Raw genomic sequence first — 25,363 nt, 5'->3', positions numbered from 1 at the left:
TATTCTAAGATACTATTGATGATGATTGTTGCTCTTATCCTTCTACTAGCTGCCAGACAGAACATTGCCTGAGAGGGATCTGACAGTCTGATCCCACACCCAATCTAACAATGTGTCTTAAGAGTGTTTTTTGATTCTAATATTCTCAGCTGATGTAAACTGGCATTCTTCAGTCCTCACTGATATTAACAGAGCCAGATCAATTTGCAGCTGCTTAGCACCTGGCCCAAAGATTTTTATTTTTTAATCAGAAAGAAAGCCCTGTTTATCCAGGGATCTCACTCTGGGACAAGCAATACCTTCCACAGATGTGTCTGGTCAGATTTCCATCAGGAGTCTCTGTCACAGATATTTTATTTGCATAACAGTCATAATACAGTCACATGCCTCATGTACCAGAACACAGCAAAAAAGTGGGTGGGGAAGCTTGTTTTAAAGATACGTATTTGCTTGCATTCAGTTTATTAGTTTTAACAGTTTTTAGTCTAGCCTCATTCTGTTTTAATTTAAATCATCAAGGCTTTATGCATGGGAGCAAGCAAAGGGCAGTCTGAAGGCTTCAGCAGCTTTGGGACCAAAAGGAATGTGACTGTAAAACACACTGTTCTTCTTCTACTTGTCTATGACTTGCCTGTTTTTATTTTAGAGGAAAAGGAAGCCTCAACAAAAACAGATGAAATATTGGAAGGTTTCAGATTTAGTAGCACACTGGACAGAAAGAGGTGATTTAAATCAGATTTTTAGTTTGATTTTGTTGTCTTGTTTGGTTTCTTTTGATGAGCTGATGGTAAATGAATGTAAAGAGCCCCATTGTTTAACACCCACCTTGCTTTAAAATAGCTTTATGAGAATGACAAATTTATGGCACGAAACTAGACGCATACAGAGAAGCACTAAACCAGGAGAAAGAACTGATACCTTGAAAATCTGCGACTGGACTAGGATTCTACACTACTGATAGCTGGATTTGTTAGCACTGAAGCTTGAATTTGGGAAAGCATGCTGAAAATGTGTCTTCCTCTCCCCCGTGTAGCCTATTTCACTAAAAAAAATAAGGGGGTTCATCTGATACACTACTTGAAGACAAAAATAAGCAGAAAATACTTACTCTCCTTAACCTGGCAATGCATTTTGGTGACTGACTTAAATTCTGTGTACCTGCAGGGCTAATGAGTGAGGAGAAGGCATTCACTGACCAGGGAGAAAGAGATTAGGGAACAGGAAATTTGCTGTATATATTAACTTATGGGGTGCTCTGCATTTCTGCAAGTTTAAATGGGAAGTGCAAGCAGCAAAACCATGATTTCTGTATCTCAGCCAAAATAACTGTGCAAATCTTCAGGAGTCCTTACAAGAGAGTCTACACCTGAAAAATTGTCATTTCTTTGGTGAAAATCTCCCAGTGATGATAAACATCATCATGACACACTATAGTTTTAATAACTGAGACACCATGATGAGTAATGCTGCAGTAAGAGTTACAGGATCTGTTTTCTTCCTGAAAATTCTGGGGCCATATTTTTAATTTACCTGATTTTCTAACTTTGACAGTTTTGTGCTTTGCTGCACAGAGGCAAAGCTAGTGGACTGCAAATACCCTAGCTAGTGGGCTGTTACATGATGAAATTGTATGGAAATAGATGGGCAACAGCAAAGTTCATTTACTTGCTGGTCTCCCTCAGTAAAGTGTAATAAACATGCATGTGCAGTGAACGGGATGCACCACAAAGGCAGAAAGAATCCATAGAATAAATGTTAATTTCCCTTACCGCTTTCCCAAAGATTTATTTTATGCAGGTAAAAGATGAGCACATTTATCCTAAAGACTGCACCTGCATAAAATCATTCTTTGATGTCCCATTTTGCATAATTACAGCACTTGGTACATCTAGTCCAGACTGCAAATGAATATGTTCACAACAGAAATGCAGCCTGTATTTGTAAAACAGCTGGGAGGGAGGGGCAGGACAAAGAGACTTGTTAAATAAAAGTAATTGTGAGGATTTTTTCTTATCTCTTTAACAAAAAAAATAAGAGCAGAATAACAAATTTCCTAGCACTTATGAACATTTGTCTCACACATACAACATAAAATATATCCCACTGAATAACTGGAAGAAGCAAATAAGACAAAATATATCTGATAAGTACGCAGAGTTCTCTATAGTAATGTTACAAACTCAAACTATAAATGAATTTGTATCCAGTGTTAGTCCCAAGTAAAATGATTTGTATAGGCAGTAAGAATACATATATAAAGTAGATATATATATATATATAAGCCTACCATTCTTCAACATACAGCTAATGCTATTTTCATGTGTTCCAAGGTATCTGTCAGGTTATACTGCATCCATTTTTATAAGTGTAACAATATTTAAATGTAGCTATTGAGATAGTTTCTTCTCAGATGGACACACACAAAAGAAAAAACCACTCTTTGGGATGTGCATGTAGGGCACAATAGCAGGTCATTGAGTCCAGCCTTTGCTGACTTTTAAATATTTGATTCAGCAACAAACTACACACTGTAAGACCAAAACAAGGTTCCCTTCCACCTTTCAAGAAGCTGTAATTCTAAGTCATTTGGCCATGAGAACATCTAGGTGCATACCTGTGCTTTAATTTCCCTTACCTACAGGAATGGTCATTCCATGGATTTTGTCTGCCCAGCCAGCGTAATACCTCAGGGTTTTTATGACTCCCTGAAGATCTACATAGAAAGCTTGCAAGAAAGGTTTGCCACTGTTCAGTGATTCCATAGTCTAGAGGACAAGAAAAAGTTAAGAGATATAAGCACAGTAGTATTTCTAGAATATTGTACTTAAGTATTCAGCATCTTAACAGTTCTTCAATCATAACAAAGATTTTAATGAAGACCCACCAGTTATATTTTGGCATAGTCTTCACTCAGAAGGTTCAGAACAATGATCTGATCCCTTTTGTTGGTGCTTTTTGCAAACAAACATGAAAAGAAAACAACCCAAACCCATTTTCCATAAAAAAAGTAAATCTGGTTTTTCTGGAGTACTCTGGAATGACTATGATTTTAAGAACATGTGCGTGTGTGTTTATGTGTGTGTGTCTGTCTTGTGGGTTTGTGTGTGTATCCATATACATGTACGTGTGCTTGTGTGTATTTTGGACCTAACAGCCACTGTGTTTGGTCCAGATATATAATTGCTAGATTGCTTTAATCACGAGCCAAGATAAAAATGCCTGTCAAACTCAGTTCTGTTATGTTAATGATAACAGCTGAGAAGGGGCTCCTTGTAACCCTATATGAATGATCTGAATCCATAAAGAGAAGAATGGACATATCCCTCTTTATATAATTGATGTGAATATAAAATTTTCTCTATATGGCTGCCAAGACTCCTGCTGAGGTCTGAGATATCTATACTGTACAGCCAGTTTATTTATTGCCATCAAATAAACAAACTCTCCTCTAGGGAAGCTCATAAATTAACAAGCTAATGTCCTTATTTTTAAGTTAATATTCCTATTTTGAAAGTATCTTATAAGCGATCCTCTTAGGGGTTCCTAATATCATTTAGCAAAAATAATCCAATAAAATATCCTAAGATGTTGAGTAGCTTAACTCATTCTCAATAGCTGTCTAATAGAAATCATTAAGAACGGGTAAAGTACACCCATGTGTAACACACCAACCGTCAAATGAGTTTCTATAGAGAAGAATGGAAGCCTAATTCTGCACTGACTTATATCCCCGAGAGCAATTAATAGCATTGCCTGCAGTGCAATTCAGTAAAGAACTTGGCTCTAGAAATAAAAATCGAATGACAGGCAGAGTAAACTTGATTTGCTGTGCACTTCCTTCTGCCTGTGGTGATTTTACAGTATATGCTGGTGGTAAGATGATTTAAGTGTTGACAAAGCTGGAATTAAGATGTTCACCAGCTTAGTTCAAAGCACTTGACATGCGGAAAACAACATTAACAATGCCACCGTTTAGATGGCTTCGTACGTGAGTGAAATAGTGCGGTATTGCTGTTACCAGTTGACTGTCAGTAAGTGTTTCACCTGCCATTTCATTAATGCCTGCACAGATCACTTAGCCTTCCATTTTTTATCTCAGAGATGTTACAAGCAGGCGTGACAGGTACCCACATGCGTGCACACCCATTTGTTTGTCTGATGTCCAATTTAAAGCTCATTTTAGTCAACTGTAGGATTCTTGTTGACTTTTATGAGCTTTGCATCAGGTCTTAAGTAGACAGCCATCTTAGCCATCAAGCTGAGTGTAGTTTTCAAATACAATTCACATTAATACATTTATGAACTAGTTGCTCTCAGAAGATAAAACTGACAGGTGACTGGGCTGTTGTTTTTCATGTGCACTTACAGCAAGAACTGCCCTGTCTCTTTCAACCAAGTCTGCTAGCTTATCCAAAAGATGGCCTCTTTCTGATGCATCCATTCTCCTCCAGACTGAACCGAGAGAAAAAGCAAGGCGAGCTGCCCTCACTGCTTTGTCTGTATCAACCTGTTAAGAAGAAAAAAAACAAAGGCATTGAGGTAAGAAACAGTAAAAGGCTCACAAAATTTGCTTGATCACATGATGGGTTTTGGAATCGTGATTAATACTGTCCAACAGTGCTATTCTGGACCTGTTGCTTTGATCCATTTATACATGTCTGCCCATTCACGGGATGCATTACCTTGTCAGCTTCCTGGATCTCACAGATCTGCTCTCCTGTGGCTGGATTATATACCGGGAATATTCTCCCACTCTCAGAATTTTGCCACTCATTATTGATGAAAATCTAGAAAAGGAAGAAAAGCCATCAGCTCTCCTGCATGCACAAACAGAAGTGTTTAACAACTCCTGGGGAAAAAATGCAGATTCTAACACAAGAGTTGAAACTTATTTATGCCTGTGAAAATTACAGTGTTCAAGAGTTCAGGCTAAAGGTGATTTTTTTTTTTTGTATTCTGTGGCAGTATCACTATAGAAGAAATATCAAACTCTAATTAACATGGTTGCCATTCAAATTTGCTTCAAAAACTCTAACATACAAACTCAAAATAGAACTACCTATATCAGAGAAACAGCCTTGAAACTGCTGGAGACAAGACAAGGATTTGGAGTAATCACTCAGCTCAGTAAGTAAACATTTGGTCACTGATACAACCCAGTCAAGACTGAATAATCTCAAACATCACAGTTCCTCAATACACAATCAGTTGATTATGGCTACAGTGATGGCTTGCAGCACAGAATTAACTTGTTTATCTGCTTGGAACAATGGAAATTGTTAAATTCACTCTCTGTTGTCATGGGCAAGCTAAATTTGAATTTTAATGGTGCTGACAAGAGCTGTCTTAAGAGAGGTAATGAGTTTATTTAAAGTAGATTTTTTTACTGGTAGCTGCATATGTGCCAGCTATTTTCTTCTGAATGACTTTCAGGAACAGGATGCAATTATTTATTAGCAAACATGAAAAAGGTCACCCCAGGAAATGGCTGAGTGAAAGGTTTTCCAGGTATTCAGACTTTTTCTGTCCTTGAAATCTTTCTAAGAACTAAAGTGTTCAAAAAGTCCAGGCACCATACAGATTCCTTGGAGTTGAGGTATCAATATTCTTTCATTGTATCCCATGAAATACACTCTTAAATGTGTAAGGGGAGGTTCTGGCCTCATTGAAATGCATGGGAATTTTACCACTGACTTCACTGGAGGCAGGAGTGAATTTCTATCCATATCTTTCTATCTATCCCTAGATAGAAAGAATGTTCACCACCCTGTTTTGCATGAGGGATTACATTGTACTTACAGAGACAGGAACCTTTTTCTGGCTAAAGCAAAGCAAAGTCCCATGCCCCATACAGATCCTGTGAGCGTGGATGAGTTGAAAGCAAAGGGAAACCCTTTGAAAGATTCAGGAGACTCAGTTCCAGTCAGAGATACTCAGGTTATAGAAACTGACCTATCTTTTTAGATCATGGCTAAGGAACAAATTAAATATTGGTCCAATTTCCCCACAAAACTACCATCAATGCTGGGACAAAAAACTGTCCCATTGATCAGGCAGACTAAACATCACATGCTGGGTATTTAAGGAAAGAGGATCACCAAAGCTTTAACATACCTGCAAGGAAAGAAGGAAACAAGTAGACAGCTAGTCATGATGAAGAGAAACTGAACTGGGAACCCCCCCAGCTAATGGAGCAAAAAAAGCAGCCAAGAGAAAATACAGTCAGAAAGCTCAAGATGAACAGTTGCAACACCAAAGGGTATGAAGTGACAGTAAAAGACAAGACCATGGTGAGAACACTTTAAAATGCCTCTGTATTTTAAAGAAAGCAAAGAAATTGCACACAATTTGCATGTGAAGGCAAAGATGGGTCTATAGATTTTTCTGTTATCAGACATGGGCTTGCTCAACCTACTCTCCAAGCCAAATAGAAGTCATGTAGCTGTGTTCTTCTCAGTAGGGCTTATTAGCTCAGGCTGAGTGCCACACTAACTGCAGTGATACAGCTTCCGGTTCAGAGCTGACTCATGTCCAGCTGTCAGGACATGGGCAGAAGGAACCTGTGCCTGCCTAGAAAAGAGCCTGGCAATGTAACAGTTGTGCACAGAGCCAACAATTACATATGCTTTTACTTTTATGGTTGTTTCTGTTGTATTTCCTCATCTTTCCTGTGCCTCTAGCCTCAGCCACTTTGCTGTGTGCCCTTCCATCCATTCAGAGTCTGTCCTTTCTTTACCCCTGCTCCTCTCCTTTTGTTTTGGTTTTCAGAGGTAGCTGCACCCAGGACCTTCCACACCATTACCCATCTATCACTTTCTTTGTACACTGTATTTATCTTGAACCTGTTCATGTTCTTGGACGGTAAGGTCCGTGGGTGGTATCTTCCTGCTCAGTGATTATACTGCTCTGCAAACCAAAGTACTGGTCCCCATCAGGACATTCTGGAACTAACCCAGCCAGAGTAAAATAAAGAAAGAATCACCAGTGTGATTTCTAGTGACTAATACCATAAGCCAAAATCCTCTAGTGTATCATTGTCACTTTTTAAACTGTAAGTGAAACCAGGAAACTCTGAGATCTTTGACCTCTGTGGAAGGATTTTAGTGTCATGCTTTTGGTGAAGTTAACTCCAGGCCCAGAGCATGCGTGGGTGTGCTGAGGGAGGGAAAGGGAGAAAAGCTTCAGAAGCAGATGGCCAGAGGGGATGTAAGGATGTTTGTTTTAGGTTACAGTATGTACATAAAGACATAGGTTCCTTGTGTGATCTGTCTTGAAAGAATAAACCAGGTTTATATATAAGAATATAATAAGAAATTGAGAAGTGGTAGCAACTGCAATTGAGTACTCTTCCCTTATAGAAGTGGTCTGTTCTTTTTAAAAAAGATTTTAAAATGTTAACTACATTCTGCTGGGATGAACACCTATCATCAGGCTTGCTAATACACAGGATGTGTTTGTTCTAAAAATACATTTGACCATAGGACTAAAATAATGCCTCGGAATTACAAAGAGTGTTGCAATTCAAGTTGACTGGAACTACAAAGTGTATTATTTTATCAAACACTGCATTTATCCCCCAGATCTAGAAAAAGAACAGTAACAGGTATTTCAGATAGGACATGGGAAGAATCTATTTGGCATAAAGCTAGAGTTGAAGGCAAGAAAAATTGCTACTGTTAATGGTTAATGTTAGTTTCTTCCTGTTCCACTTTCTATAAACAAGGTATTGCCTATACAAGCTCATTACTGTAAACTGAGCACATTTAAATTGGCAGTAAAATCAGAGTATTTACTCCAGTGCACAAATAAAGTACCTAGTCCCATGTTTTGGAACGGTTTCAAGTCTTGAAATCCAGCAGCTGGCGGCTTTACAAGCAAAACCTTACACTTAAATAATTCACTTTTGAAAGTTTTAGGTGTTCTGTGTCAGGTAGTACCATTCAGCAGATATTCCTACCACCAAGACGCAGATTCTTTTGCAATAAATTTGCATTCACAGGGGCTTTTATAACTCTTCCAGCACTACTGACTCCAATGGCTGTTGATTAAATGTATATATCCTGTACATTTAATCTGACTTTCATTATGGCCACTTCGTAAATATGCCATGGAATGGACAAGTGATGACACATTGCAAGAACAAGGAATCCCTGCAAAGCCTCAAATTGGGTTTTTTTCTGCCTTATTTATAGTGACCATGGTAAAGGCTACCTCTAAATCAGGGAGAATATTTGACAGCAAATCTTCCTATCTATGGATTATATATAACCCAACCTAAACAACACATGAAAAAGGGGTAACCCTATTAAAAAAGAAGGGCTTGCTTCCATGTAAATCATGCTACAAATTGGACAACACCCAGTGAGTTCATTGTTCAACCTCAATTGCAAAGGCTATTCACATTTACTATTCCCCTGGAATCAATGTTAATTAAGGCTGACTGGGGCTATAAATCAGCCTTTGGTTTTTACAGCTTAATTCAGCATTAAGCATATATATGTAAATAAAAGGTAACTGATTAACCACTCGAGTTTTCCAGGAGTTACTGAGGTAATTTGTTTTTGTTTGAGTCCTAATGTTACCTTTTGTGATTTGCAGTAAGGAAAAGTATATTGTATGCCATGTATTTGTTATGTGGTATTGTGAGCAGTTAAATAATCTGGCCAGTTGGGTGCTGTCAACAAAACTGTGTCAAAATGGAAAGAAGAAGGGAACACTTGAAAAATTCTGGAGCATATGAACATTTAGTTTGCCATCTACTCTCAGTAGAGCCAATAACTGCAGTAATGTCAGAGCAGGAAGAGAGAAGGCAAACCTTCCTGGTGTCCCTGTCAGTACAGTGATTTGGCCAAGTGCAAACCCAACTGCCAAAACACAGAATGCCTCTTGTAAGTGAGGAATCTGACTGTAGTTGGTGTACAGTGGTCTAAGCAGGAAATGAGATACTCTTTGTTCCCCAGCAATGCTGCCTAAGGCAACAGGCAGAACAGGGCAGCAGCTAAGGCAGTGGGTGAGTGAGGTGTGTATGTGTGCAGGATGGGAAGTTCCAACCAGGCTTTACCACATAGCAGGTATGGTTGGAAGCTCCTGGTTGCCCCTGTGAACGTGCCCTTAAGTGTCATCATTCCCATGAGATCCTAACCTAAAGGTGTCTTGATAATTTCTGCTCCTTTCCCAAGTGAAAGATGGAGAGGGCATGGCATTTTCTTAAAAATACAGGCACATCCCTCTGGCACTGACAGTAGCCTCTTCCTCACACACACTTGTTCTCACAGACCTTTTCATAGAATGTTGCAAGAAAATGCTCCCACCATGTATTTGCTAGGTTCAAATTCTGCCCATGGTCTATTACATACAACTGCTGTTGTAACTGAGTTCCATATGACTAATCAAGGAAGCAATCTGACCCATCCTACAGGGCACAGGAGTGTTGAGAGCCTTTGAGATACTGCATCACACAAAAAGTATGCAAAGCAAAAGAAAAATTCAAAGTTACCATGTAAAAATTCAAGTTACCTTGAGGTCCTACTGACATGTAGTTGGAAGGAAATCATATACTGCATTTTGCATAAGATCTGCATTTCAAAAGCATTATGCACTGAGTTCAATAGCATTTTTGGATGCCCAGTTTTGAAACCAAGCCAAGAGTAAATGTTTTTAGCATAAAGCAAAGCAAATTAAGCTTTGCAAATAAACAACTACAGTATCTTGTTTAAATAGCCATCTGTCCCAGTTGGCTTAATAATAATTAGCAACTTCATGTTCATTTCAAACCATACAGGTAATAGGAGTGATAAGTGTTCAAAGAGTATACAAAACCAGTCTGAATCTAATCTGCAATGCAGTAGTAGCAAAACTTAGAATAGGGAGAAAATGGGTAGGATTTTGTGTTTTCATCACTCATTATCTCTGAGGAAGTACTAAACAACTACCAACTGATTTAATTAATCAACTAAAATGGAGCACAGAACTTATACCTCCTTTGCAGCTCTTGAATGAGATTTGGTTTCATGGCACTGCAGACTGCCACTGATATTCACCCAGGGGGTAGCCCTGGACTTGGAAAATGGCACTGATTTTTCCCTCACTGGGGCTTCCTGCCTGCGCACTGCCTCAGTTTATATTGTCCTCCCTTAAAACATACCGAAAAAAGTAATCTGTGCTCCTGTAACTGGTAAAAGCAATCAACACAGGTGGTAACAATGTAACGTTTCATTTCCTTTCTCGAAAATGTTCTCAGATGATGTGTGAGTGAAACGATGATCTACATTCTAAATTCGATACTGCCTCGTGGTGATGTCATGAGCCGTTCTCTTCAGGCTCCCCAGCTGTCCAAGTAGGAACTTGGGCCGCAGGACAGACAGTGGCCTCGTGCTCAGCTCTTTGGAGGTGGAATTATTTTCCCATGGATTTAGTAAACAAGGTTTTTGTGCTGTTGCAGCTACACGAATGTTTTTTTGGTACAGGAAGAGGATTTTAACATCCAAATAATAATGGCTTTCCACAGGAGATTTGGTTCTGGATGAATGGAGGAAGGAATAGGAATTTCCTAACTCAATTGATTTAGTAGCTGGTTATAGTTTCATTCCATCAAAGATCTTTTTTTCATATGTGACTTTCTCCTTAGAGAGCTTTTGACATTAAATCTACAAGGATGGGGGAGGGGGCATCAGATGCCAAAGTAGTTTATAAAAGAATCACAGCTGTTCAGCCCTCAGCATCTTCTCAGAGCTGGAGGCATTAAGAAACACATAATGACACTTTTTTTGGTGCGGGGGACAAGCAACAATTTTAGAGGCATGCAAAAAATCCAGCAGCACGATTTCCCTTGGTAAATACTGCATAACATCACAGATACCGGGCACCTGTGCCTCAGTCTGGTCAGGAAATTTCATATCCTTTCCCATCTCGGCAACTTCATTTCCTCTCCTCTGGAAATATTTCAAAAGTCCTAATGATTAGTGCGATTGTAAGGGAATGAAGTAGATGGGATTGCCAATCAGAGGTGCAGCTTGTTTATTTTCTCAAGCTTTGTTTTCCTTCACTTTTATGGCTGTCTTGATACAACAAATCTCACATTCTAGCCAGAGCGTGTAGTAGGGCACTCCTGGGAGTGACTAGAAACCAACAGCTGGCTATGGAATCAGTGAAAAACCTGGTTTATATCTAGGCATTATGAAAGTAAAAGGCAACCGCAGCAGACTGACTGCTGACTGGCCAGCGATTCATCAGCAGTGCTGTTTGGTTTTATTTTAAGAAGGGGATTGTTCAGGTGAACAGCAAGAGTTACTGCTCATTGCTTGCAGTTCACAAGTCATGAGTAATGGGCCACAGACTTTGATGCCAACCTCCCCAGACATCTCAGTGCGGAAGATGTTTCTCCTGCTTCTCACTGGGCAGTGCCAGTGACTGCATCACTTGCAAACAATGCACCTACATAAATCAGAGCAGGCTGGCTCGAGCATGCAAGGAGAAATGGTTATCATGTCCTTCATTATAGTTACCACAGAGCAGCATTAGTCCTGCTGAAGTTACCCACATTCTGGTTCTTGTAATAAGATGCCTTTCAACTGTGGAGGAAATGTAATTGTTTTAAGAGTTAACAGTGAACCACCCGTACATGAGTAATGCTGTACTGAGCAAGCAAGCTGCTGCAGATGGAGCTGGTTTTCAGCCACTAGAGGTCCAATCCCACCCCAAGGAAAATGAAAGGAAAAATCCAACTGGTTTCAGTGGGAGCTGAGTTGGGGCCCAGCACATGAAAAGAAAGCAGGGGCAACAGCCAACAGAGGGGTGTTTGTACTGGGGGACAAAACTGTTTTGCTGGAAACCTGACACCTGCTCTAGAGGCTGTGAGGTCTGTGAGGGCCAAACAACCCCAGAACATGCTGGTTTTTAGTTTTCTTCTTTGGCTGCTGGGGGGATGTCCTGACCCCTTCCCTCTCCTCACCACACACCTCCCCCATCTGCCAAAAGAACCCCAAAGATTTGAAAAGGAAGAGCCCTTTTCTAAAGCTGTGTTTGGGGGTGTTTGGGTTTTAATTCATTTGGACCTCAAATGTTGACCTCAGAGCCCGGAAGATAATACCATAGCTTTTAGATATGGTCTGTCATAAATGGGGATTTCCTTCACAAACCAAAGCTTGAAAGTTCACTTAAGAAATCTAGAGTCCAAACTTCAACCTGTACTCAGAGGATTGGAGAATTCTGAACATTTACAAGCATACTACAGCAGGAGGATAAAGAAGTGGAATTGGAAATAAAATGCACAAGCAGTGAATGAGGCTGCTCTGGTTTGCTGTCAGCACAGCAGTACGTTGAAATCTAGTAGAACTGAGTTTACGCAACTTGAGTCCTGTGCCAAGGGTACACGTCTGGATGAGAAGACTGGAGTGTTCAGCTTCTCTGGATGCAACTTCCAAGTAGCAAGGCTTGTGCCAAGACTACTGAAATCAGAAACAGTCCTTGACATCAGTGGACTTTGGATCAGAAGCCAAGTATTTAAAATAGGTGACTACATCAAGATCTCAGTGACATTTCAGCATGTGCAAATGAAGCCAGACTTCAGCGTGACAGACATAAGCTGTAGGAGAATCTAGCACCTAACAGCGGCATCTAATGCAGAGCTCAGACTCTTCCCAGTCCCGGTGGGGTGGGAGAAGGAGCAGTACCCCCCTCAGGACAGGACCCACCACCTCCAGCGTGCTCAGTCACCCTCTCCCTGTAAGGGCTTGTCCGGCTCATTCATCTAGGCACCTTGTTTGGGTGCTTTTTAAAGGCAGATAGAGTGAGCCCCCGCTGAGCCAGCTCAGAGCTGCTGGAGGTCTGGGAAATGGTTCGCCTGGGAGGAAAAGCTGGGGGAATCCAGGGTCCCTGAGCAGCAAATGGAATCAGAGAAAGGGCTTGAAACCTTCTGTCAGTCTGCTGTGAAAGTGGAATGTAACATGACTTTTTCTCCCCTATGTCCCAAATCCCTCACACCAAATGTTTGACCTGCCTGTCTTCCTGTCTTAATTAGTCTTCTGTCTTTCTGGGAGCTGGGTCTGTTCTTTTGCAAATGGCAGCACATCAGACAGGGAAACCTGTCCTGTTTATTTTCTAAGCTGTAGGGGGCACCCATTTGAAAAAACTCCCATCTTATCTAAACGTTTTTGTTTGTATGATTTTGAATTAGGAAGTGTGAGTAATTAGTTAAGAAGATTAAATAAATCTTAACAACATGCAGTAGCATGCTTACTTCCCTCCCCCAGCCCCCAAAATATTTCCTGCACAAAACCCAGGCTGCCAAACTGTGATGATACCCTTTTCGATTTCAGTTTCTCACTGTGCCACATGCTGATACAGCATCCGTTATTTTATTCAGTCTCATTAAAGGGATTAAATTTATTTCTGGTTGTTCAAGAAAATTAATCTAAAGAGAAGAAACTTCACATTGTATTGCCTGTTGAACTATACCCGCCACAAACATTTTACTCCTTTTGGCTGCCTTATTAAACCTGTGGGAAGAAACTTCACTTACAGCACATAAAAGCTTTCCTCAAAGTAACTTCTACCTTTTTTTAGTTAATGAAGAATTTATCTGCTGTTAGTAGCACAATACAGGAGCAATAACCCTTTCCCATAGCTTGGGTAATATTTCATGTATTCCTAAGGAACTAAGCTCCTAAGCTTTACTTATCCTTTCACTTGTGGGACTCTCTTTAATTGCTGGAGAAGAACATTTACTGTCTTGCTTAACTGCACCAGAAAACATTGTGTCTGAAGCCACAATGATTAAAGATTAAGTACGTTCTACATTGCCATTAATGACAAAGAAAAGCCATCACCGAATGATTTGGGTAAGGATGGCAGTGCTTTTTCATGAAGTTTTTTTATGATCCTTGATGTCACTGCAACTTAAAAGAAGAAATAATGAAAGATTTCTAAAAATCCATCCCTCAGGAGTGCAGAGGAGGGAGTATTTGTTTACAGAATCAATTATTGGGCTGTCACTGCCTTTAATGAAGTTGTGGCTGGTAAGAACTTGATCCTGGAAACCCTTCCACTCGTTTGAAACGAGGGGAATGAGGAGGGGTTTGCACAAACAAAACCAGTCTTGCTCTGTATAGTTTTCCTGTGTTTTGCATTGTTCGAGCATTGCAAATCTGTGTGCTCACTATGCGTGACATAAAACAGCGTGATCTATTTATTTGTACATGTTCTGCCATTTAAAAGTATCTAGCAGATCATCACTCGTAGGTAACTGCCATTTTAAATGTTTAGCACCAATGAGCAAGGCATTACTTAGAAATTAGCTATGCTGCATAAGTAAATACTACTAAGGTTTCAGAGGTAGGCAACACAGAAAAATACAACGGACAAATCTATTTTGCCTTAAAAGCTCTGTCTGAGAAAATTACTTTGTAACTACACATGAGAAATTGCTGGAATGTCAGCTTCATTTGCAGTGGCCCCTTATGGCCTGATCACCCTCCCTGGCACGATAAATCACTGGCAAGAGCCTTACCTTAACACGTTTGATCTCAGCTCAGCAAGACTTGGTTTTGATGTGAAGAACTCCAGATCTTTTAGGTCAGAGACAAATAGCAGAGCCACTGACCTGCAAAGTGCTAACTCTATATTGGACACAAGCGAGCAGCCTTAGGCTCCTGGAAAGTTTGCCCTAACTTCTGCTTTGCATTCTTAATATCTTCAAATACTACTCTTAGCATGTTTTGCTAAATGATGCCACTGACATTTCTTTTCCCATCATTCTACATGTACAGAATCCACAAGAAATCAAACAAATACATAAGCATGCAGTATGAGAAGCATTATGTTGGATAAACTCTTAGAATTATCTGCACTTCAGGTGATGTGGAATAAAACTCAGTATTTTTCAGCTTATTTCATTTACATAAATAGCTTGCACTAGGCCCTTTTCTACCTAGAGCATGCTTACTAATATCATAAATTATATTCACCAATATGCTTATTAAGGTGACTGAAAGTGCCTGTTATGTACATATTTGTACATGCAGAAATTCAAACTACCCCTAAAAAATAATTTAAAAAAAATCCAGTTTGTGACTGGATTTTCATTCAAAGTCTGAATTTTCACAGAGATGGGGTTTTGTGGCAACTCAGTTTTGCAGCCTTGCTTTGAAACTATTCCTATTGTTCTGGTTAAACAGTCACTTATCTCTACGATAGTAAGCAGGAGTGTTAGTCTACCAGAAAATTGGATGTTCTTAATGGGCTTTGGGAGAGAATAGCTTTGCATCATCAGCATTAAGTTAAATCACATTAAGTACCCACTTACAACATAGGGATTACCACTTATGACATCTGTGGTGAAAGCCTTTAAAACAAATTGTTGTGTTTGTTAGAAGAAGCTGTGAGATAACAATCCCCAGAAGTCTGATTTATAAACCCTTTTTGCTCTTCAAGAAGATGCAAAGGAGCCCAAAACCTCTCCTCTCTTTCAATGCTGCAATGAAATCTCTCAGGCTGGAACTTCTTTTCAGTAAAAAGCCCTGGGAAACACTGATTTATTTACTTCAGAATATTCTTCTGGAGAGGAAACCTTTAGCTGGATTTCCTTTCCTCAGAGTTCAGTTCTGACTTCTGCAGTTCTTTCTGTTGATAAGCCATTGCCTTTACATATATAAAACTGGAATGGGTCATTCCACTTTTTATTATTCATAAGGCTGATTGGGGAGAACTGAGCTTAAGCTAAGTATCCTGCTGTGCTTGGATACCTGACAAATTTACACCCCGAAGTACACTGTGGTGCTAAGACTAAAATTGGATGTGAAGTGTTCTTGCAAGGGCTGATTACAGTCCCAAGCAAATAAAACGGCAAAATAATGCCAATATTTAATAGAGTTGAGCATTTTTATAGGACTGGCAAGCTATTCTGTAGAGAGATGTGGGCCTGCATGAAAAATGAACTCTTCTATTTACCTTTAAACAGAAGCAGACTAGTAACTTTTGAGTGTGTAAATTAAAAACATGACCCTCAACTTCTGCCAAACGTGTAGCACTAAAAACATGGACTAAGGCAAAACCAAAATGTAACTATACAGAGATTTCCTTAAATAAGCAAAGGAGGTTATAAGTCTTGTCAATAAAAAAAACCTTCCTTAAAAACCAAATGCTCATATATGCAAGTCCTGGGATCCACTTACTCCCCCTCTTCCCCCCCAACTTTCCTTTAAAATTCATGTTTCTTTTCCCCTTTCTAACCAAATTCCCTTTTTCTCTGCTGGAACCCCTTGTAATGATACCAGAATGTGGGCAAACCTCATTAGTCTCCCTGCTGTTTACAAGACAGGATTTATGCTCAGTGTACTGAACACAATGACACATGATCACTAAATGGCTAAAATCACCATTGAGACTTCAATCTGAGAGATTTTTCACCCAGACATTGCAAATACTATTGGCACGTAAAGGTATAAAACCCAATATTAATTACAGAGAACATATGTCACCCAATGCCCAGCTTTCTGCGAGGAGTATACCAATAACTAGCCATTTGTGAAGGTTAATTTCATGCAACCTCTGGCAGTTATCCGGTATAAGGTATGTCGCCAATTCAATCCATTAAGTAATAACTAAATTCTCATGGGACCTAGCTGAAGTCAAATGTTGTTATTCCAGGTTCACTGCTTTTAGTCTCCCTGAAGACCATTTAGGCAAACAGCTGGAAGAGCTGACTACAAAGGTTCCCGGTCACAAGGAACCACTCTAGGAAAGCAGGTAAAGGCTTCTAAGCAGGAAATAAGTTATCAAGGATTTGTCCTGTTGCTCCCTCAAAGACAGAAATAAACTGAGACAGAGAGCAAGAGCATGAACACATCTGTGGTTCACCGAGAATCCAAACTGTCTTGGCTGATGGGAGGAAGAGCTGTGCTGCACCAGTCACTGGGCATGTTCTGCACTGGGTTCCTGGTTGTCATCTAAATAGGAAGGCCTTCTCTACGTTAGAGCGCCTTACTAAATCAGAGCCTTTGAAAAGTGAATAGAAATAGTAACAGAGACAACAACCAGGACTTCCAATACCATCACTGCATTGCACCAATGGAAAAACTCCTCCTATCAGAAACATACCGAGGGGAGCAACACCGCAGGCTCCAGCTGCATTTGAACTCACCGTGCAAATCTTCCAGCAAGGAGGGCACTGCCTCCCAGGCGACTTTTGAGGGAATAACAGCAGAGACATATGATAAAGCAGCACAAGGAGAGTGAAGAGCACAAAGAAAGGGATCTTTTCATCTACACTGTGTGCATGTATAGGTGAGCACACAGAGAAGTGTGCGATGAATACCACACAAAATTGTAGACATGCACCCATGTGTAGACTGGCTCTGAAATTCATCTGTATTTCAATTTCACAGAATAGTAGGTACAGAAAAAGAGGGCTAATCTTCTGGTAGTCTGGCTGGTTTAGCAAAAGATCCTGCCTCTGACACTGACCTACTGTCTGAGTTAGTCATGGTTACACTCCCACAAATTTAAACTCCCCCATCTGTGAAGGAGCCTTGTCACCAGTTTTACAGTGAGACTGAATCAATTAATGCTTGCTAAAAGGTTTGATAGAAGGAGCAGAATATTAACACTTGAAGTTGAGTGACGCTAGCTAAAAACATCTTTAGTAATGTAGCAAATGGATTTTAAAGTCTCTGTCAAAGGGTTGGACCACCAAGACTGTCATCATCAGCACAGCTACCCCATTTAGTCTTAGCATCACAATTTCAGATGGACAAGTGAAAAAGCAGAGCTTGATGCTCATCTCCAGCAAAAGAGCATCACATAGCCATCACAAAAGAGAGAAGAGACCATTAAGTAGCTGTGAAAATGAAAGTGTGATAAGGACAAAAAGAGGAAGACCATCAAAACAGCAAGCAGTGATGGAAAAGGGGGTGAAGGCTTAGCCAGACATCCTCAAAACCACACATGCATGTTTCCCAAAGTTGGTGCAGGCCATTCCAGTACAGGACTGCTGCCACCAAACATCCCAACTGAAGAAATGAGACAATAAAAAAAGAAAACAGCCCTTGATTTGGAAAGGCAGGTGATCATTTCTTGGCAATTTCTAACTACTTGAGAATAAACTTCAACTATTTCTGTTACAGCTGAAAAAACCCACTTAAGCAAGTGTAAAATGTGTCTGTTATGGTACACTGGTAAGTTTTGAAAACACCCAGTGGAATCAGGACACTGCTTTTATGTGTGATGCAAAGAATATTTAAAATAAACTCTAAATATGTTTCCAAAACCAAAATGAAGTGGCTCCATAAAAGGAAAAATAAATAGATCTGTATATCCAACTGGCAATTACATAAATGCCTTCTCAAATCAATTTGAGAGTGTAAAGAAGTATTAAAGGCAGTTTAAAACTTAATTTCTATTTTAAGGACTTTTTACACTCACAGAGTGGTAAATAAGAGTGAGGTTCAATGTCATGGGAAGTGTTTTACTGGCTGAGCTGAAAAGATTACAGTGTTCTTCAACTAACTAGATCACAATTTTCATGAGCTACGAAATAAAAGGACAAGTGCCTGTAAACCAGCATCAGAAATCTAAGTATGGGTGAGCTGGGTTGTATTACAGGAAAAAAACAGCATTTTTTGAACATAAGGGTATGAGAATTATCAGAGGCATACCATGATTTCTAGGTGCAAGCTACGTAGGGAGGAAAAGTCAGGCCACAGAGAGGGGCAAATAGCTCTGTGTGCAAGGAATTGCGTGGTTATTTCCTGGAAGAGAAACAAAACAGATCATGCAGACCCACAGATATAGAGGCAGTCCAGTTCATGAAGCATAACAGCAGGAGTGAAGTACTGACTTCTGGATAAGAGCAGCTGAAATGACACTGAAGTGGTACTAAAGTGGAAAAAGAACATGAAGGTAATAAGACTGGTGCAGAAGTAACTGCGTAATAGTCCAGTGAGAGCTGCACTGAGATAGTGTCCAAGGAACACAGAGTTTTCTGTATTCCAACCTAATGAATGTTTGACGCAGTCCTGTCAAGGACTAAAAATTGTCTCTGAACCCCTGAGAAGTGGTTACCATATAAATAAATTCAGCTTCATTGCAGGAGAGAAACATATGAAGAAGCCCAACTCTCTGGGATACTAAACTTCAAGAAGCAGATTTTTTTAAGAGAGGAAGTAACTTAGAAACTCCCTGCTTGAAGCTAGGAAATTAAAATCCACAGAATCAGCATGGAGGCTCAAGAATGTGAAAGAGTCAAAGAAGATTTGCATTCCCAAGGCTAAAAACGGGAAGCACAATCAAGAAAATAAATGGGGTGGCTAAGCAGGAAGATAAAAGAGGAAATACAGGCAAAAAAAGGACCAAAGTGCTAACTTTAACAGGCAGAGAAACACAAAATAAAAATCAAAAATTGCTACTAAGTATTCTGAAGAAAAATACCAAGAAGGTAACACAATTAAAACAGCCCAGAGAAGCCTAAGTTAAATAAATAAGTATATATAAGCTGAGGGAGAGTCAGTGGATTCCAAAACCAACCTGGCTATGAAAGGTATAGAAGGAAGACTGAAGGTGTTTCTAGAGGTGGCAGCTCATTTGAGGGGATCTTAATTTGGCTGTACCAAAGTAGATTAAATTTCTGGCCAAAATCTAGTATGTGTTGTAGGGCCAAGGGAAGAAAAGCAGAGCCACTGGTGCAAACACTAGAAGATGACAGGTAAAATATTTATTCTAGGGAATCATCTTTACCAGAAACCTAACACCAGCAGTACACTGAAGATCATTTAAAGGCCATGTCCAAGACAAGGGTGCTCCAGTCCCAGCTGTGCTGCAAAGAGCTGAAATAACATTCCTGAAAGAAATCCCAAATGCTAATGCATCTCAGTTCTTGCACTTTTCAAAAGCTGAGGCATCAGGAATTGCTCAAAAGCCACTAAGGGTATACCAGGGTGGTGGGTGATGATGATGAAGTATTAAGGGGTGGTTTTCCCACTGAAGCATGCCATAGCACAGACCTGGAAGGAACTTCCAGTTGGTGAGATCTATTTCGGATGAAATGTAGAGCTGAGGTTCTGACCAGATCTAGGAGGCCAAATTTAAGTCATGCTGACCTAGTCACAAGAGGGTAAAATCACCTTTTACATGCCAGTTAAATAATACCTGTACATACCTGAAATAGTAAATAGTTCTGCTTTGTAAATAAATTAGTCTCACTTTAGAAGGAAGCCTTTACGTGTGCAAACAAACACATGTGTTTGGAATTTCTGCAGGGAAAAGCACTTTCTGACAGTTTCTGGGTCAGAACTAAGGGATTTTGTGTAATCACTGCTAGATAACCAGAGGACAGTGCCTCCCTGGCATCCTCTGCTCATCTGAGATCAGCAACTAGGCTGCAGCCTGTTCTTCTATGGCTTTCCAAATGGATTTTTGTAACTCACTTCTTTGATACTGGGGCATACTGGAAATCCACATGGAAATTAGCAAAGTATATCCTTTCTATAACCACAACACCTGCTGTAGGCCTCTCCACAGCTGTCCCACTGGTATCCCTTTAGATTCCGAGTTCAACACCTTCATTACCTATGAATCCCTCAAAGATTAAGGTCTATATACTTTAGTGGCCAGTGCGGTGCTTGTGTTTTAATCTCCAGCTGAGCTCAGCTGAGATTGAGCTGACCTTAAACATTCTCATTTGGGTCACAGAATTTGATGTGCATGTATTTTCCCACTTCAGTCCAGCAAAGCTGGAATGTATTATGTTTCAAGCCATGAGGTAAAAATCTAGTTCATGAGGGTTGCTGGAGAAGGAACTGACTTCAAGTGAGCAAGTATGAAGCCCTTTTTTCCTTTTGTCAGTTGGAGCAATGCTATCACAGTAACTCTTTGATGTGGCTTCACAGATCATACTTTTAGTAATGAAGTGCTCCTAAAGCTTAGTTATACTGCATAACTTAAAATTGATGTGTGGCATTCATGTCACAAAGGTAGACTGCCACTAAAAGTAACAGGAGATGCTGGTCAGTACAAGTATGTTTTTAGACAAGTTCTGAAGTATGGAACTTGTGTTTTGGGGAAAACCAACAAGGTGTTCGCAGACTGATGGGAATACCTCTTATTCATCTGAGTAAGCACAAAAGTAATGAACATTAGACCCTTAGATGACAATCACATTTTAGATTTCACCTTTCTCCATGTAATGGTTAGTAATAAGTATTCACACAGTAAGTCTTCACATAGCTATTTATGCGCTTGTTTGTGCTTGAGTACAGACACCAGTGCTTGTCTGAGGATTCCTCAGTAGAGGACTGCACAGAACTGCAACTTTTCAAAGATCCCTTAAACCTTTACACAGCCTGTGCTCATAACTGCCTTATAATGTTGCCTCTGCATAAGTGCATCTTTCATCTGACATCTTTTTCAGCTGAACTGATGTTTTGGTTTCTTGTTTCACAGAGTGAGCTCTGATCTTAAGAAAACCAGCAAACTGACAAAACCCAACCCCAAACAAACAGTTAAAAAGTTGTGGTTTTTTAGAAGTGAAGAAAATGAAACAATTTCCAGAAAACAAATAGCACAAAGTTACAGCTCAGGCTTAGCTGCAAAACTGGAAAAGAAGAATGTGACTTTATGCAGAATCTAAGAATTTACGATCCGGACCACTGATCTCATCTTTTGTCAATTATCTCTGTAAACCTGTGAGATTCCTTGGAAGATAGTCAAATGAGGAGCCGAGATGAATCAGTGGATATAATTTATTTAGACTTTAAAAAGGCTTTTGATGATAAAGTCCTTAGCAAGAGGCTATTAAGGAAAGTTAGTAACCATATGGTGAAAGATAAAGTCCTGCCATGGATTAAAAAGTGGTTAAGAGATAAGATAAAAAGACTGGAAATAAATGGATAATTCTCCCTGGAAAGAGGTTAATAGCAAGGTGCCCCTTCATTACTGTGCCTAGCAATCAATATCTTGGTTCACCTGCTTTTGCAGATCATTAATATAAGGTACATAGTTTGCAGATAAAAATATTCAGACTGATCTGAGTACTCAATAGCACCAGGACTGAGCTTAAAAAGCATTTGACCAACTCAAGGGTAGATGAAATTTGCCAAAGATAGTAAATGCAAAGCAAAACCTGTTGGAAGGAAGGGTTCAAATTACTTTTAGATCCTTCTATGTCCCTGGTGACATGCAGTGTCTATGGACACCTTACTGAAGGCAACTGTTAATGAGCATTGTAAAGAAGGGAAGAGAAATGGATACAGTGGTTCCATTGTGTGGTGCTCCCAAAACCAAAGCCGTTGATGGCAGTGAACAACTTCACACTGGCAGAGCCCATTAAGGTCTGTTGGGAATAATCTTGCATGGACAGGGAGATGAACAATCTGAGCAGAGATCATCAAGAATTATGGGCTGTTGGGATTTATCAGAAAATGTGGACACATCAAGAGAGAGGTTTGATATAGAAATGTACCAGGATTGGTGAACTTCCATGGGAGAGGTTTCTGAAGGACAGAATGGAATAGAGATTTAAAGAAGGGAATTTTTTTGTCAAAATGGAAGTGTGTGTTCAAGACGTTATCACAGCTCGATAGTCAGGGTCAATGCTTAGATAGCCATAGATCTTGGAACAAATCCTTGCTCTGTCCAACATCATGAGTATTCCAGAGCTAAGATGTGAATTGTACTTCTCCTCATGAGTGTCCTGCCCACTGGGCTATCAAGTTGATGTCTCTCAGGCATCATAAATACTTCCAAGTGAATTACCCAACAGGAGGGAATATGAGACTCTTTCCAGGGACAGCCAAATACAGAGAGCATCCAAAACTGGGACCTATCCATCATCAGAAAGTAGGGATCCATAGTCACATTTCTGCTCTCTTTGCTTCAGAGCAGCAGTACGAATTTGGCTGCTCTTCAATTCATGCAAGTGCTCTGATTATTACTGACCTTCTGCTTCTGGTGTGCAAGTAATTATATGCATCTTCTGTATCTGAATACTTGAAATCATACACATGTTTGCAAAGATGAGCAAAACACTAACTGTGCAACTCTTGTCTTTCAGTGTATTACCTGACCTTACAAACCGGACAAGGAGAGGAAAATTTCCCCCTACCCATCAGTATAGTACCATACAGCCTGACGCATTAAACCAGATTGCATTTTCCCTAAAAATTTAGTCTTTCCCTAAAAATTCAGCACTGTGAGAGGTTACTGCTCCAATTGTTACCTACTCAGTAATGCAGCAGTTATCTGCAGTAGATACCTAGCTCTTGCCAGTTTCAGCCTGGTAGATTCAGTATTTTTAATGCTTTTGAATTAACACAGTTAGAAGCAGAAGAGTAAGCAAAGACAGGGGACTTAATACACATAAGATTACAATTGTTTCTTGATCCCTTATGCAAAAGCTGGTTACATTGGGGTTCTGTTGAAGACCTTAAAGGTCTGGGGGGAAAGGATCCTATATCCAGGCTGTTACTGGAAAGAAGTGCGTAAATAGTTTGCAATTGCTACATGGGATAATGGATTGTAATACTATCCACAAAGTATGAATACACTAGAAGAGAATTCAACTGTAGATTTAAACAGCAATAAATCTAAATACAGTATATACCCTAAAATGTCACACGTGGTGATACAGAGGGACATACCCAGTGTCTACACCAGATGCTGCAGTGTTCCATAAAGGGGAAAAGTAGCTGTTCTCTTTGTCTGTTCTTCATGCAAACATCTCTGATTTTTCTGTGCCCATCTTCTGCAATTGGACAGCGCTCACTGAGCTGACCCAAAAGGTTCACTGAGTTCTTCAGCTATCAGCCACTGAATCTAACTTCAGAAGGCATTAAAGTAGTGAGCTCACTCAGGGAAAGAGATGGGAAATAGCATGTATTCATCACTTACCTGAGTTTTGCCAAAGCTTGTCAAAAACTCACATGGATTCTCTATGTTATTCTAAATAAAATAGACTTCCTGCCTCCTATGTTAATGTCAGTCTAGAATTTTATCTGGAAAATACGTACTGGAAATTTTAGTAAAAAGACTTTGTAATAGCATTCCGCAGCATTAATGCCAAGAAAGCACAATGGGAATGAAAATACAGAAACTTACTTAGTAACAAAACACTTTAAGCCCAAAAACTTACCATATGAGAACTTGAAATGTAGTTGTTAGTTCTTGTCTACCCAGAAGAGTTTGCCTACGCTTTGTACGCATTGCTGTATACAGTTTTCTGTTGCAGTGCTGGGTAGTTTACCTGGTCTGAGTTTAGACTTGATCTGGTTTTAGACTGACTTGATTTTATGAAGTCTGAGTAGAGGCAAACACGTTTATACAGGACAACCCCCCAGTTGTCAGTCAATTCACAGGCTCTCCTGACAGAAACGCTCCTGTACATTTCACTGCCACAGCGCTGTAACTTCACCCTTTTAGAGCACCTCTTCATAAAAAGCTCTCAAGACTGCAATTCTTCAATTCATTCTCAGACTTAAATCAGTTGGCATGCAAGAAACAAAACATCCAGCTGGATTAGTGTCCCCAGCATGATGCAAACTGAAGATGTCTGTTCATTCAGTTACATGATTTAGAGGCACAGCTAGCACAGGACAGAGCCCTAGGGTCCTCGTTTTAAACCAAGCTGTCTTTTGAAGTCAATGTGACTTACTAAAACCACTATGAAAATACTTTGTAATGCAGATTTGATTATGCCATAACAAAGGAAGGACAGCTACATTCTGTGGAAACACCTGTAGCCCCTCAAACAGAGATAGCAGGAGGAAAACACTGCAAAGGCTGATTCCACATCTACTGTCATACACCTGGGAGACCATCAGGTCTCAGAAGGGAGAATGGAGTTTTTGTAAGAGCATCAAGGAGGAAGGCATCAATATAATACTAAACTGAGAATCCTCCGATCACCAACAGAATCTATCAGGTTCACAGAGCCACCAGCTCAGGAGCCTTTCCTGTACAAAACATGCTAACAACGTATCCTTACTGGGTATCATGCTACAGCTTATCTCACCCATCTGATAGACCTGGAGCAGCCCATTCTGAGAGTTCCCGGCATCAAGATGACACTTGTAGAAGTCGGACTTGTTGCCAGAGAGCTGGATCCCCTTCCCACCTGCATGCTTGCTAACACATAAAGCACAGCACTGCCAACACAGTCCTGACAAGCCTGAAGGAGGGCTTGCTGTGCCACAAGGCTGTAGAATAACCCAATTCCGTGCAATACTGGAAGATGCCTCGTTCTGTAGATGCAACCCCTCCCCAAAAGTTAATGTTAAGAAGTAGAGAGTTAAAGAGTTATTCCAATGAAAAAAGAGGCAATCTTGCATGTAGCAGTTTTAGTACTTGCCAGCCTCACAAAAAAACCTTAACCCTGTGT

The 25,363-nt window shown here is 40.0% G+C and overlaps 1 protein-coding gene across 3 annotated transcripts in view; it reads right to left on the bottom strand.

The window, feature by feature from the left end:
• Positions 1-25,363, bottom strand: part of ALDH1A2 (aldehyde dehydrogenase 1 family member A2) — a 55,998-nt gene that overhangs the window by 25,187 nt on the left and 5,448 nt on the right. For all 3 annotated transcript variants that reach the window (XM_062627452.1, XM_062627460.1, XM_062627443.1), the window contains exons 2-4: positions 4,683-4,787; positions 4,367-4,507; positions 2,636-2,765 (exon numbers count right to left, since the gene is read on the bottom strand). In XM_062627452.1, coding sequence (XP_062483436.1) covers positions 2,636-2,765; positions 4,367-4,441 — 205 coding nt within the window. In that variant the 5' untranslated portion in view covers positions 4,442-4,507; positions 4,683-4,787. The remainder of the gene's footprint in view (positions 1-2,635; positions 2,766-4,366; positions 4,508-4,682; positions 4,788-25,363) is intronic.

The sequence above is a fragment of the Pezoporus occidentalis genome, unplaced genomic scaffold, assembly GCF_034315485.1.
Source record: "Pezoporus occidentalis ecotype Australia unplaced genomic scaffold, CSIRO_AGI_Poc_V1 ctg11, whole genome shotgun sequence".
Lineage (NCBI taxonomy): Eukaryota > Metazoa > Chordata > Aves > Psittaciformes > Psittacidae > Pezoporus > Pezoporus occidentalis.
Note: the sequence above shows the minus strand (reverse complement) of the source record. Positions and strands in the feature narration are given on the sequence as shown.